General features: G+C 32.6%; 1 protein-coding gene across 4 annotated transcripts in view; it reads right to left on the bottom strand.

The window, feature by feature from the left end:
• Positions 1 to 13,966, bottom strand: part of GRIK2 (glutamate ionotropic receptor kainate type subunit 2) — a 649,982-nt gene that overhangs the window by 391,614 nt on the left and 244,402 nt on the right. For all 4 annotated transcript variants that reach the window (XM_042986881.1, XM_042986877.1, XM_042986880.1 and 1 more), the window contains exon 4: positions 10,927 to 11,184. In XM_042986881.1, coding sequence (XP_042842815.1) covers positions 10,927 to 11,184 — 258 coding nt within the window. The remainder of the gene's footprint in view (positions 1 to 10,926; positions 11,185 to 13,966) is intronic.

Raw genomic sequence — 13,966 nt, 5'->3', positions numbered from 1 at the left:
TATGTCATGTTGTAATAAAATCTCAGCCCCAAAGATCAGAGGCTTAAAAATAGGTAATGTCAGTTCTTTCTTCTATAACTTGTCTAACATGGGTTGGTAGGATAGCTCTGCACATTGTAGTTACTCCAGGGCTTTTAGACAGATGCTCTTATCATCGTCATGGCATGGAGAAGAAAACGTGACACTGACTAGTGGCCCCTTAAAACATCCACTAAGAAGTGATTCAGTACTTTTTGCTCACATTTCATTGGTGAAAGAAAATCACATAACTTAGCCTAGCTCCCAAGGGGATAAAAGAATGTAAGTCTGTTTTGTCCCTAAAAGCAGAGTCAGAAGGGGAGCCTGGGTGGCTCAGTCTGTTGAGCTTCCCTTCGGCTCAGGTCATGATCTCCCGGTTTGTGAGTTCAAACTCCGTGTTGCGTCTGGCTCTGTGCTGAAAGCTCGGAGCCCGGGGCCTGCTTCGGATTCTGTATCTCTCTCTCTCTGCCCCTCCCCCGCTCACACTCTGTCTCTCTATCCTTCAAAAATAAATAAACATTAAAAAATTAAAAAAAGAAGCAGAGTCAAAAATATTTGGTGAATAGTACTAGTAACTATAAAACTGAATAACTTTATAATTCCCTAAAATGTGTTAAAATTTAAAAAAAAACTTATTTAAAATTAATTATATAAAATTTACTAGAATGTTGATTCTTGGTAGCCAACATTATGAAGTTCAAACCAAGATTATCCCTAGTATAGTGTTCCCCTGGGGGACCCTGCTCATGCCTCCAGCCTGTCCAGGGATAGTCAGTCATTTCAAGTTCCAGGGTTAGCTCTTTCCACAGAGTTCCTTAGACTTACCTCTCTTACTTCTTAATTTTTTTTGTATGATTTTAGGACATGCCAAACTCTTCGTAACATCTTTTGACCTACTTGTTCTTATTCCTAGGCACCCCTAGCTGACATACCCCGCATTTCAACCACAGTAGACATGTCACTGTACAACAAATTCATCACACTACTTTACAGCTCTGTATCCTTCCATTTTCTATTCTACCTGCCCTTAACATGCTTGAGACACAGTTTAAATGTCATTTGTTTTCACTCTCTCTAGTCAGGTGATTTTCTTGCTCTCACCTCCTGTTTGGCCATAACACTTTTATGTGACTCTTTTAGCACTTAGCATACTGTATTATAATTTGTTTGTAATACCGCATTTTACATACCTGAACAATAGGAAACAGTTGTTTCTTCTTAGAACAACAAAGTGCTTGATAATGAGGTAGTTTACGTAATCAGCATATGTCATCAGTATACAATAAGTTTATGAAGACAGAAATAATTTTCAAAATAACAATTGTCTTCAAATATGTTTTCAAGTTAAATATATTACAGGAGTTAATAAGAGATGGCCTCCCTCCATCTCCCATGAGAACTGATGAAGTGAGCCCAAATTAAAGAAGAATAGTAAAATCTAGCTGAAGTACCATATGTGCTGTTTGGGGCTCTAAAGTCCACGTTAGTTGACTGGCTGTCAAATAGGCTAAGAAATTTAAAAATCAATATTGTATCATTTACAAAGCATACTTTAATATAATCAGATTTGTCTGGATTTAGAAAATCTGAGGACATCACCCAAAGCAATCTACACATTTGAGGCAATTGCTCTTAAAATAATGGAAAAATTCATCCTAATATTAATTCAGAATTCCAACAGATCACAAATTAGGGTGTGACTATGTGGATTGCTTTGGTTGATAAAATGTGAGCAACAGTGTTGCTCATTTTTAGATGGAAAGATTTAATTGCCTGGCACTTAATTCTCCAATTTACCCATTCTCTGCCACAGCAATTGTGCAATAAGTTCAAAGCATCCTAAAATGCTGACCCAAGATATCAAAAATAGCTGCCCTGGAGAATTATCTAGATTTACAGTAAACCTTATTTTTATGAGACATAAAATCTTGTTCTATTAAATTGCTGTGATTTGGGGAATGATTTTTCCTATAGCATAATCTAGTCTGGTAGTTCTCAAACTTCACTGTGCATTGAAAACATTAGGAAAATGTGTTAAAACACTGTTTGCTGGCCTTACTCCCAGTTTCTGATTTAGTAGGTGTGGGATGTGGCCTGAGAATTTTTCTTTCTAATAATTTCCCAAGTGATCATGATGCTATAAGTCTAGCAACCACACTTTGAGAATCACTGATCCATCTAATCTTAAATAATATGCAAGTTATCACATTTGGAAAAATACTTGACAGTAAGTCAAATTTGGCAATATAATAAACAAAAGCATACTTTTATAGATAAAAACAAATATAAAAATTGTAAGCAAACGTAGAATGGTTTTATAGTGACTTAACATTGGTAAAATTGTAAATCACTTATGAAAAATATTTATTCAGTTATCTGAACATTTGCACACTGAGTTGTCTTAATTCTGCTGAATATTTCTGTCCTTAGAGTATTTTAAACAGTCTTGAATTAGTTTTAATATGGAGGAAGTACATTACACCATAAATATAGTAAAAATTGTCAAGTATAAATTTAAAAAAATTAGAATAATCCAGCATATGTTTTATAATATCTATTTCAGTAAATTCATAGTTTTACTTTTTTAATATAACTTTAAAGAATTTTTCAAAAAGTATTAATTGCATGACTAATGATTCTGATTTGTCAATTAAGCATTTTAAAAAATTTCCTGTTCCATTTTCACAATGAACTTTTTATCCTTTTATCCAATTGGAATAATTGGGTTGGCATTAAAGAAAGAAAATTAAGTCAGCCCTTGAAATCTTAGCACTAACTTGTTAATTACCCCCATTAATTATACAATGAGGAATGACAAGCAATAATTCCCTTTCCCAAAGTATGGCTGAAGGTCAGAGAGCTATCTTACTGGCATATTGAGAGATCAAAGCAAATGATGCAGTTTTTCTTTTAAATGCCATCAGACATCACTGGAAGCTTACCCAAGGAACTAAGTTAATGTTTTAAACATAATCTTTAAACATTATTTTTATCTGTTAAGGGAAACAATACTTATTACATATTTAGAAGTAAAATGAGACTCAATAGCAAAACCACGAACAATCCAATTAAAAAAACGGGCAAAGGACCTGAATATACAGTTTTCCAAAGAAGACATACAGGTGACCGACAGGCAAATGATAAAATGCTCCATGTCACTAATCATCAGGAAAATGCAAGTCAAAACCACAATTTTATCACCTCAAACCTATTGTCATCAAAAAGACAAGAGATAGCAAGTGTTGGCAAGGATGTTTTGATTATTCATTTGCAATGTAGATAATTTTTCCCCAAATATGCTTTATATAACTTACATTCAAAACAAGATAAACATTTAAACAATGTTGAGAAGGAAACAGAAAACTTTTAGAGGGCAGTTGTGTTAATCCATTCAGGAACTGAATTTTTAAAAAGAGTTTCTGATACAGAATCAATTCATTTTTAATCAAGCATCCAATAAACAACCCATAATAACTTACAGAAATGGATATATATTAGACTTATTTCTCTTCTTATTTACTCCAAGTCTCATTGCAATTTAAAATGAATGCTGTCCTTTTTTAGGGGTCAGTGCTTTAGACCATCATCACTAAGTGACTCATATAAAAATGAGTGCCTATGTAGAAGTCTTTACAGTGAATTATTTTTAAAGAAATGACATTATTGTCATTTTGTCATTAGTTTATAGAGCATCCTGGAATAGTCAATAATGGAACATATACATATATAAAACATATACATATATATGTATGTACATGTAAACATATATACACCTATAAAAGAAGTGAAATATCACAAAAATCTTGTTTCCCCAAAATCCTTCTCTAAACTAAGAAAATAAAACCAAAAACAAACAACAAAACTTCCCTTGCCTTGACATTTTTTGTCTCTTTCTCCTTAGATTGTTTTTTTCTCCTTGCTATTTGTCTGAAACCTTCAGATATTCCCATGACATATTTCCTCAGCTCATTAAAGTCTTAGCTCAAGTGTCACCTTCCAAGTAAGGTCTCTTCTGATAAACCCAACCTAATATTGTAATCATCTTTTATACTCCCTATACATCTCCTTGCTTTATGTCTCTCCATAACACTTATAACATTTGATATAATAGACATATTTGTTTTTTTATTGCTTATCTCCCTTTTCTAGAATACAAACTCCACAAGTCAAATAGCTTTTGTCTGTTTTGTTCACTCTTGTATCTCCAGTACCTAGAACAATGGTGACACACGGTAAATATTTGATTATTATTTGTAAACTAAATAAATCAATAAACTTAACATAAAACAATTGAAGAAGAAAATAAATAGATGAATTAATTATAAAATATTTAGTGTTCTCATGCCTAGAAAAACATCACTCCTGCTAAATGGGTAACATGAGTATGCTGAAAATAAGATTTACTACAGAATTGATGATGAATTATTTTATCAACCAAAGTCTTGCATGCTACAAAAAAAACAGAATTATCATCTTACACAGGTAGGAGTCAGGGAAGGTTACTTCACATTTATACTTTGTAAGAATATTTTAAGATGCATCCTGAAGGTGGTGAATAGATAACCAAATGGGAAGGGCATATCAGGCAGAGAGAACAGTTTGTGCACAGCAAAGAGGCTTGAAACAGCACAGCATGATTGGTAAGGGGGAATGACAATTATTCAAGGAAGGCTGTGGCATAAGTATTGAGAGAAGAAATACCAGGAAAGCAAAATCAAACAGGCATGAGAATGACAATGACAGAGGCTGCATGTGTCATGCTGAGAAATCAGAACTCATTCTTCTAAGAACTGAGGATTTGCCAAATAGTGTTAAGTCTGGGAATGACATCACCAGATTGTCATTTCAAAAAAGACTATTTTGTCTGCATCAGATGAACTTAAATAGGGTACCAGGCAGAACACGGTCAAGGTTGTATACAAGTATGTTAACTAAGACAGGTGGTGGGGATGGAGAATAGAGCTAAATTTGAGAATTGCGAGATACAAGGGAGAAGTATTAAGTGATCAGTTGGAAATGAGGGATGAGAGAAAGACAAGAATCTAGCATGACCATTAAGGATGGGGCTCAGAAACCCCATAAATAGGGAAAACCAGGAGAAAAAGCATGTTTTGGAGTAAAAACAATGAGTTTGGTTTTCATCACGTTGGATCAGTTGTGCCCCTGAGATATCCAAATAAAGATGTCCAATGGTGTCTGGATCTATGAGTATGGAACATGGTGGAAACAACCGAAGGCGTCGATCAATTATCTATAGCATAGAGGCAGAGGAAGGTATGGGTCACGGGAAAAACGTTAGGGAGAACGAAATCAATAAGCAGAGAACAAGACTGAAAAAACCTGGAATATCAATTTTTAAGGAGCAAGGAAAGAAAAAGGAGTTTAAGAATATAAAAATAGGAATAAAAGCCTAAACGAGGGCGGTAACAAGGAGAGAATGATAGCAGAGAAACCGAAGTAGGAGAGTTATTTTTTCCCCTGAAGAGGGAGTAGTCAGAATTGTCAAGTGCTTCAAAGAAATAATACAAGTATTATCCTTCTCCCTATGCTACTCAGAGAGGGAGACAAACACCAGGAAAACACTAGGGGAAAGTAGCTACCAAGAGGCTCATGCCAGATTTATCAAGTTCCAGATTTAAATTTAGGAAAACTGGCAGTGTCTGTCTGCCTCTCACCAGGGAATTATTTCACTTTATTATTATTATTTATTTGTCTTCCAATGAAAGCAAACACAGCTGATCACTGAGGTCTGGTATAAGACCTTCCCCTTCTATTTCATTAGACCTACATATACATAGGAATATGAATTGTATGATTATTGTGGAGAAATATTATTTTTGTGTTTTAGGATTGGCATATACTTTCAAGACTTTAAAACTTAAAAACATTAGTTCTTTGAATATGTTTAAAAATATTCACTGTCATGTAATCAGAGCCCAAGTAATAATATTCCAAAAATTTTTATGCTTGCTTAAATCGTAATAAAGAAACTATATTCAAGCAAAACCAACTTTGTGGAAACACTAATATACCAAGCTATGTAATCAACTATACCCAAATAATTAGGCTTAACTCATAATTGCTAATTGTATGTGCTCTTGGAATTAAAGAACTTCAAGCTTTGCACTTGGAATGTACAACATATAATCATCTTAGATCCAAATTACCCCACTTCCTGAAATAAAATTGAAATTATTTGGTTATAAGTTTTATAATACAGAAGTTGTTATAATACTGAAAATTAGTGTCTTCCAGGAATATATATTTTCATATTAATTTATTCTCTTGAATAATTTTATTTTATCCTATTTAAATATAGGTCCAAGATAAAATAAATTTTTACTATTAACTGATCTTATATATTATTAAACTAACTCCATAAGCACACAAAGATGTATCTAAACATAGTCTATACACATACTACATCCAAGTTAATAAAGTTAGTAAAGAAAGCATTTATGCTCCTTAGGATAAAGGCTATGGCCTTTTTTTCTATATTGATATCATAGAAAGTAACCAAAGATCAGCCTGTTAAATATTATAATACCTTTAAAAATGACTAATTCTTTTCATTAATTAAAATAATTTATATTCTCTCCTTTAAATCCTCCCCTTATCTATATCAATATCCATGACCACTCACTCACTAAATAATGACTTCAAAAAATTAAATGAATAAATATATATTTAATTGCAGTCAAAATAGAATACAAGTACAATTCATGCTAGCTTTCTTACAAAAGTTTTTAAATGATAGAAGAAATCATATCTATATATGATTCCTGAAAAATGTTGAATCTATTTATTCAATACAAGTACTAAAAAGTGACCTAACCTAAACTGACCTTGGGCAGATTACTTAATCCATTTGAGATTCATTGTCTAAGCAACAGATATAATAACACCTCTTTAAGCATTCATTCCTTAAATACTTATTAAGGTACATCCATGATCCAGGTAATACCTAGGTGCTAATGACAGAATAGTTAGTAGCCTTAGGGCTCATTCTGCTCAGACATGTATTTGATCCAGTAGAAAATACAGTCAAGAAATGTCATTCATAATGTGATTATAGCTCCCATGGGTGAGGGTCAAGGGATAACCAAGGGCTGAGATGTGTTGGAGGAAACCTATTGCAGCCTTGGGACCCAGGGTTGGGGTAGATTTTCTTTGTAACATCTAAGCCAGATGGTACATATGAATGGTATATATGAACATGTATGTGCAAATGCACACATGCACATGTGTGTGCATTTAGTGGATTGGAGGAGTGGGGACCAGAATGAGAGCTTTCCAGGTGAACGGAATAGTAGTTTGGGCAACCTGAAAGAAGTTTAATGGCTGCTGGTAGGCAGAAGAGCCAGTCAGTCACTCACTGAAGGAAGCAGGGATGGTGAATGATAACCTATTTCCTTTGGGACTCATAGAATTGTTTTGACAATTAAGTGGAATAGTTTATATAACAGCAACTACAACAATGCCTAGTGCATTATAGCTCCTTTCTGTAGTTATTTTCCTTCTATTCTCCTAATTTCCAAAGTTGTACCAGTCATTTAGTAGCAAAACTGGGAATAGAATCCCAGGCTTCTGTTTACCAGTCCAGAGTTCTTTGTTAATGGACTGCTGGTCTATAAACAAAGATGAAACACAGGAATTTTAAAGCAAATATTCAGAACTTATCCTGGAATTGCTTACGAGCTGACAGCTATCCAACTTATTTTTAGTTTATATTTAAAGTGAATCATATGTTCCAAAATGACTGACAGAAACACAGCTTTGTTTCTGAAGCCAATTCTTCTCCATCATTTTTGGACATCATTCAGAGCTATAACAGACTTTCAGGGTGTTTAAAAGCATTCATCCACGACAACAACAAATGCTAATTATCATAAAAAATAAAACAGCTCCTGTTAACATCATTCTAAGAATTTCTCCTACTCCAGCACTATATTTGATCTATCATCCCATCTGTTTTGGGGGTGGGAACAAAGACTGGATGGAAGTATAATTATCATGTATCAAACTGGACAACACAACAAAATAGAAATGAATATAAATGGGAGGACTAGCATACATAATAAATAAATCTGGAAAGGGAAAAAGGAAATGTAAATAAAATGGCACAATGTGTCCTGCAGTAAACAGCAGATACATAAATCCATAATGGAGTCAATAATGTTTATCTTGCTGAGTATGAGGTGGATTTTTTCCCATTTCAGTTCACAGTCCTTGCTATAATCAGATTGCATTGCACATGATCAAATAGACATCTTGTTCACTTGGGCAGTTTACAAATCCTCTCTACTGAATTATGTCATTAAAATACCACCTTGAGACTTTTAAACATACCTGCAAAGACAAAAAAAAATCTATTTCCATGTATTTATGAATACATTTCAAAGGGAATCTTAGAGTCAGTTCTGTCCTATAAAAATATCAAACACAGCCACATTCTCGAAAGTGTTAAATTAAAAGGGACTACAAGTGTCCAGTTGCAAATGTAATTAGCTCATTAAAAATATGGTAAAAACATGGACAATCACATATCCCTGAGTAGGAACTAGAAGCTCAATCAGGGCCAGGACTTTTTTTCTTTTATTGGCATAAACACACTTGCAATGGTTCTTGGCATGTAGTAGGTGACTGATCAATATTTTTAAAATTGAATACTGCAAAAATAGAGCAATTATAAGCTTTTATTCTTCTCAGAATATTTTAATACTCTACAAATAATTCTGTAGTGATTGAGTATTAATATTTAAATAATCAGATTTTAGAATCTCCAAGTATCTATTTCACTTTCAAGTGAGGAGTATGCCAAAGCTTCTTTTAAATAGTAACAATTATTTTAATACATATAATCTGAGATCAAGTCTCCATTAAAGGTATGTACACTGAATTAACTAATTACATTTATTTCCCTATTTAAATTTGCTTCAATGATATAAATGTTTAGAATATTATTTAAACCAAAAGATCAGTTACATATGAAGCTTTACTTTATCAAATTGTTGTTTGATCTTGATCACAAATCCCATTATCTTTTTAGTGAATCCCTCAAGAACTACATACGTGGAATAAAAATGTTACGATACACACATATATATCAAGCAGAATAGTGAAGAAGGTGTTATGTCCATAAGCATTTTGAACTTTCTAATATCCTTTACACCCTTAGGAGTTTTAAGATAATAAGACATAAATACAAATATCACATGCATAACATACACCTATATGCATCTGTATATGTGTGTGTCTATACCATGTGTGTGTGCATGCATCTATGAAGGTACATGATATTTGCACATCATTCACTTGAATTATACCAGAGGGAATGGAGAAGTAAATAATCCATGGATTCATAGTGCATGTGTACTCATATTTATATATTTCTGTATACAACAATTCATAAACATATGTGGACAAATTTGTAACTGAGGATGCCCTGTACCCTTACATTATACAACTCAGAAAAACCATTCACATAGAATCTACCATTTATAACATGATATATAGAACTTTACCAATGACAGAAAAGTAATGATTTGGGAGTAAAACATCAGACAACAAACTTAATAAGTCTAATTTGAGTTAAAAGACACATCAAAGGTACTTACTAAGTTATTTTTTTGAAGGTCTTTGTTGAGGTATTTCTAAGTTAAAACTATGTATAAACATTTCACTTTTTAAAAGCAGAAAAATGAAATTACTCTATTGATGTGTATTGAGACTCGCTCTTTCTTAGCCTAATGAAAATGTTTTTCAAAGTATTTCATTATTTTCCCAACCCTATGGTTTCCTTTTCCCTGTTCTCCTGGGAGAGCTCTGACATCTATTTGTAGACAGTTCATTCTATTGGCAAAGGGATGGGTTCCTGCATATAGTTCTAAATATTGCATGCATGAACACAGTATGCTGCTGGAGTACTTCGGAAGAATTAAAATTCAAATGAATTCCAATTTTTGTGTAAGCTTAAAGGTATAATGAAATGTCTCAGAATACAACATTATTTTTACGGTCTACTTTAAGGATCATTATTTACACCATTGATAAGCATCTCAATGTAAAACTCTTATCACTAAATAATAACCAAAATAGTATGAACTTCTACCAATATAACTGCTAAGGAAAATAAAGACTTTATTTTTAATGTTTACTTTCATATATTTACCTATGAGATGTATTTTTAATTGTTACTTTAAAACAACTACTCATTTATAAAAATAATAACATACATTAAAACAGGAAAGCACAGACAACTTCTAGCAGCAAACATTCATTAAAATATTCATAGAAGACACTGAAATAAATACCACTTAGTAAATTATATTATCCAAGTCCCTAAAATGTGTCTACACATAAATAAGTCCAAACACTCTGAGTATTTCAGTGGTTATAATATTGTTTCAAATATGAGAAAAAAAAAACGTTTTAACCTTTAACATGCTACCCAGGTATAAAGTTACTACCTTTCATACACAGTTTTTGCACATAACAGCTAGAGAAAATGTTAAGGCAAAATCCTGAATTTCTTGATAAGTTTCATTAATAGCCAGTCATAAGACTTTACTTTGGAAAACTATCCTGAACCTGGCAGAAGAATACTTTCAATAAGTATTTCAATATTAATTTCCACACTATCTCTTTCCTTCATCCAATATTATAGTTCATGTTACCTGGTCCCCCCACGGAAAAATAAAAGTGCTTATTTTACAAATACAGAGAGAAAGTATGTGATTTAACTGTTCTTTGGATGTGTTGAATTGGTGTGGATGTTTGATTCCAAATGTCTTTCCAACTCTTTCCTTAATTAAAAATCAAACCAGGAATATAGTAAGAATTTTGAATAAGTTTCAGAATATTATGTGTATTTAAAGCATAGCCCTGAAGGCTACTGATTTTTCTTACCAGTGCTGTCATCATATACAACTGTGACAGTTTTCCACTTGAAGAATTGCACCAAGTCCAAAATGGCGCGGCTGAGTGAAGAGAAGTCTGGGTACAGACTGACATAGAAGGAATCTTTGTTGTCTGACACCTGGTGCTTCCAGCGGGTCTGTATGTGGGGAACCCCCAGGGCATTGCAGATGGACTGCACAGCATTTGCTGATGAGCTGTGTGAAGGCCCGAAGATGGCAGCCACCCCAAGAGAGAGCTGATCACAGGCTGAGGAGAGAGAGAAGTCTGTCAATAACGAGGAGAGATGCCAGTGTGCCAACATTATCACATTAGTGTTGTGAATCTGAAGGTTTATCCTGAAGAAAGATTTTGTTTTCCTTATAAATAACATCTCCATTTAGCTAATTTTCATATTTTTTTCTGACTGCAAACATGTTCAGTTTGTCAGAAGGGAAATCTTCCAAGCATCTGCAACTCAATGTTCAAATGATTCCACAAATAATGCCAAAAGGGGGAAAGAGGAAGAATATTCTAGAATTTAAGAAGGAAGGGAAGTGTTCACCCTGCAAAAATAGTTTATATCAGGAAGTTGGGGAAATAGTGTTCCTTCCCAAATTCACTGACCATCCTCCACCATCTTAAATTCTTAATCAGAAGCCATTTGGTTGTTCCGCCCCATCTGAAAAGCTAGGGCAACACAGAGCTAAGTATTTGCACATATCTGATGATACAGATCAAGATAAGCATTACAGATACCCCTTTAAAACCTGATATGGCTTATCAAGGATGATTTCATATAACTTAATCTCATCGAGAAAATTATTAGATAAATACTTAATCATTTTTTTTACTTGACTTTTGTATACTGTAAGTCTTTTATATTGTTCTAAGTTAATTTTTCAGGTTTGTATTCACTCACAGAAAATTTTATTCACGTCAATAATAAATACAGTAATTAAGAAAGGCATAAACAACCTAGAAGCTATTCAGATTAGAATAGACTATGATAGGACTTCAAATTCTATAAGGTCCCTCAAAGCAACTAGGGAGTTTGGGCCTAGAAAGTAAATAACTATTGGAAACATGAAAATCATCTTTAAATATTTGTAGATCTGGCCTGTGAAAGAGGCTTAAGTTTGTTTCATTTGATTAGAAAAGGAAGAATAGGGCAAATGGTTAGAAGTTCATCACAAATTTTGACATAATTTAAATTAAAAAAAAATTAAAGGGAAGTAATAAATGTCAAAAAGTGGAAATCTGTTCCAAGGGGCATTGGTTTACCCATCCCTGCAAATATTTAAACAGGACTAAGGAGAAGTATTATTGGGATTTAGGCATTAATTATGTGTTCAGACTGAATCTCTCCAAAATAGGTTAAAATTATACTGAATTTTAATTCTACTGAAGCAAAATTTCCTTCAGAGATTTCACGGCATAAAACACAATGTGATGGAATGATTCTTAAGCTTAGGGATATTAGTAAGTAATATCCTTATTAGCATAGTTAAAAAAATTCACTTTTAAACATTTTCTTCAAAAATTCAGTATGATCTAAGTACATTTTTTGAATATGTAGGTTCTTACTTTTTAAATAGTGATTGGAATTCTGAATCAGTAGTCATGTTGGAACTGACATTTTTCATGAACTTGGATTTTAATTCATATATGTTGAGAATAAAAGATCTTCCTTTACCAGGTTTTTGACAGAACACAGGTGAAAAAAAATTTGAAAACATTACAGTGGTTTATACAGAACGTTCTGAAATGTGTTTCAAATATGAAATAGTCTTCAGCTATCAGAGGAATCACTTAAAAGTGATGTATGATTCAAATAATAATTCAAGATCTAATACATCAATGTAGTTATTTGCTCAGCAAAACAGTATCACTTATGAAAAGTATAAGAGCATATAACAGAGAAAATGTTGAAATTTAAACATCTAATTTCTTATCATTTGCTTGCTTTGGAAAAATAATTTAAAAAATTTAAATGTCCAAATTATTTAAATTATTTTATAATATATTATATATTAATATAATATATATTATTTTATATTCATATATATTTACTGAGCTACCATAGGTTCAGATATTATACCAGATCTCTCTCTTATATTACCCTTTCACATATTGCTATGCCTCCCAATCAGTAATAGCTCAGTAAGCAAGAGCTTCAGAAGGTAAGACCCAAACCATGACATTTACCCTCTCAACATATCACAAAGTTACTTAATTATGCTTATTTGAGTTTTCCCCAGTTTCAGACAAAGTCAATTAATGAATTTTATTCCCAATGGATTTTCATTTCATAAATGCTTTTTAGTATTTTGACACCAAATGAGTTGAGCACCTCATAGTTCCCAAGATAGTAACCTGTTTGCTGTCAGAACACACTAGACTGTTTTTGTTTTACATTGCTCCTTTGAATTCACCATTAAGAAATGTATTGATATTTTTTTATACTTCACTCATATTCCATATCCTTTGGTCTAAATGATTTCATTTGAGACAGAGCTTCTTCTTCCTAATGGAAATAATCCTGAACTATGTCACTAATCAAACGCACTTGTCTTGCAGTTAATGACTTATTTTGCAATTATGATGACAAATGTAATACTTCACAATAACCTTTACCCTTTTTTTCCAGCCTTTAAAACCTTTCATCACCCTGACATGGTTCTGAAATGTGGAAACTTATTTGTATTCTCAAAGATATGAATTCAAAGGGCAGGCAGAATTTAGGCTTTGATAAACACTAGTTAGCTGGGGGATAAAAAAGATACTTTCATCTCAAGGAATATTGTACCTTATCAGTTGCCATTAATATTAATGAAATTAGAAGAAATCTGGACCAACTTAGAATTATAAATAACTATGTACATTTCTTTCAATGTTAGGTAGCTAATAAAACAATACTAGAATTACAGAAAGGTAATGTTTTTAAAAATATAAATTTAGAACAAATGCTTTATAATCCCATTCCTTTGTGAAAAATCTATATTATGAAATTTAATTCCTATTAGATGAATGCTAACTATGCAAAAGAAAA

This window comes from Panthera tigris, chromosome B2, assembly GCF_018350195.1.
Source record: "Panthera tigris isolate Pti1 chromosome B2, P.tigris_Pti1_mat1.1, whole genome shotgun sequence".
In the NCBI taxonomy this organism is placed as follows: domain Eukaryota; kingdom Metazoa; phylum Chordata; class Mammalia; order Carnivora; family Felidae; genus Panthera; species Panthera tigris.
This window is presented reverse-complemented; position numbering and strand designations above follow the sequence as displayed.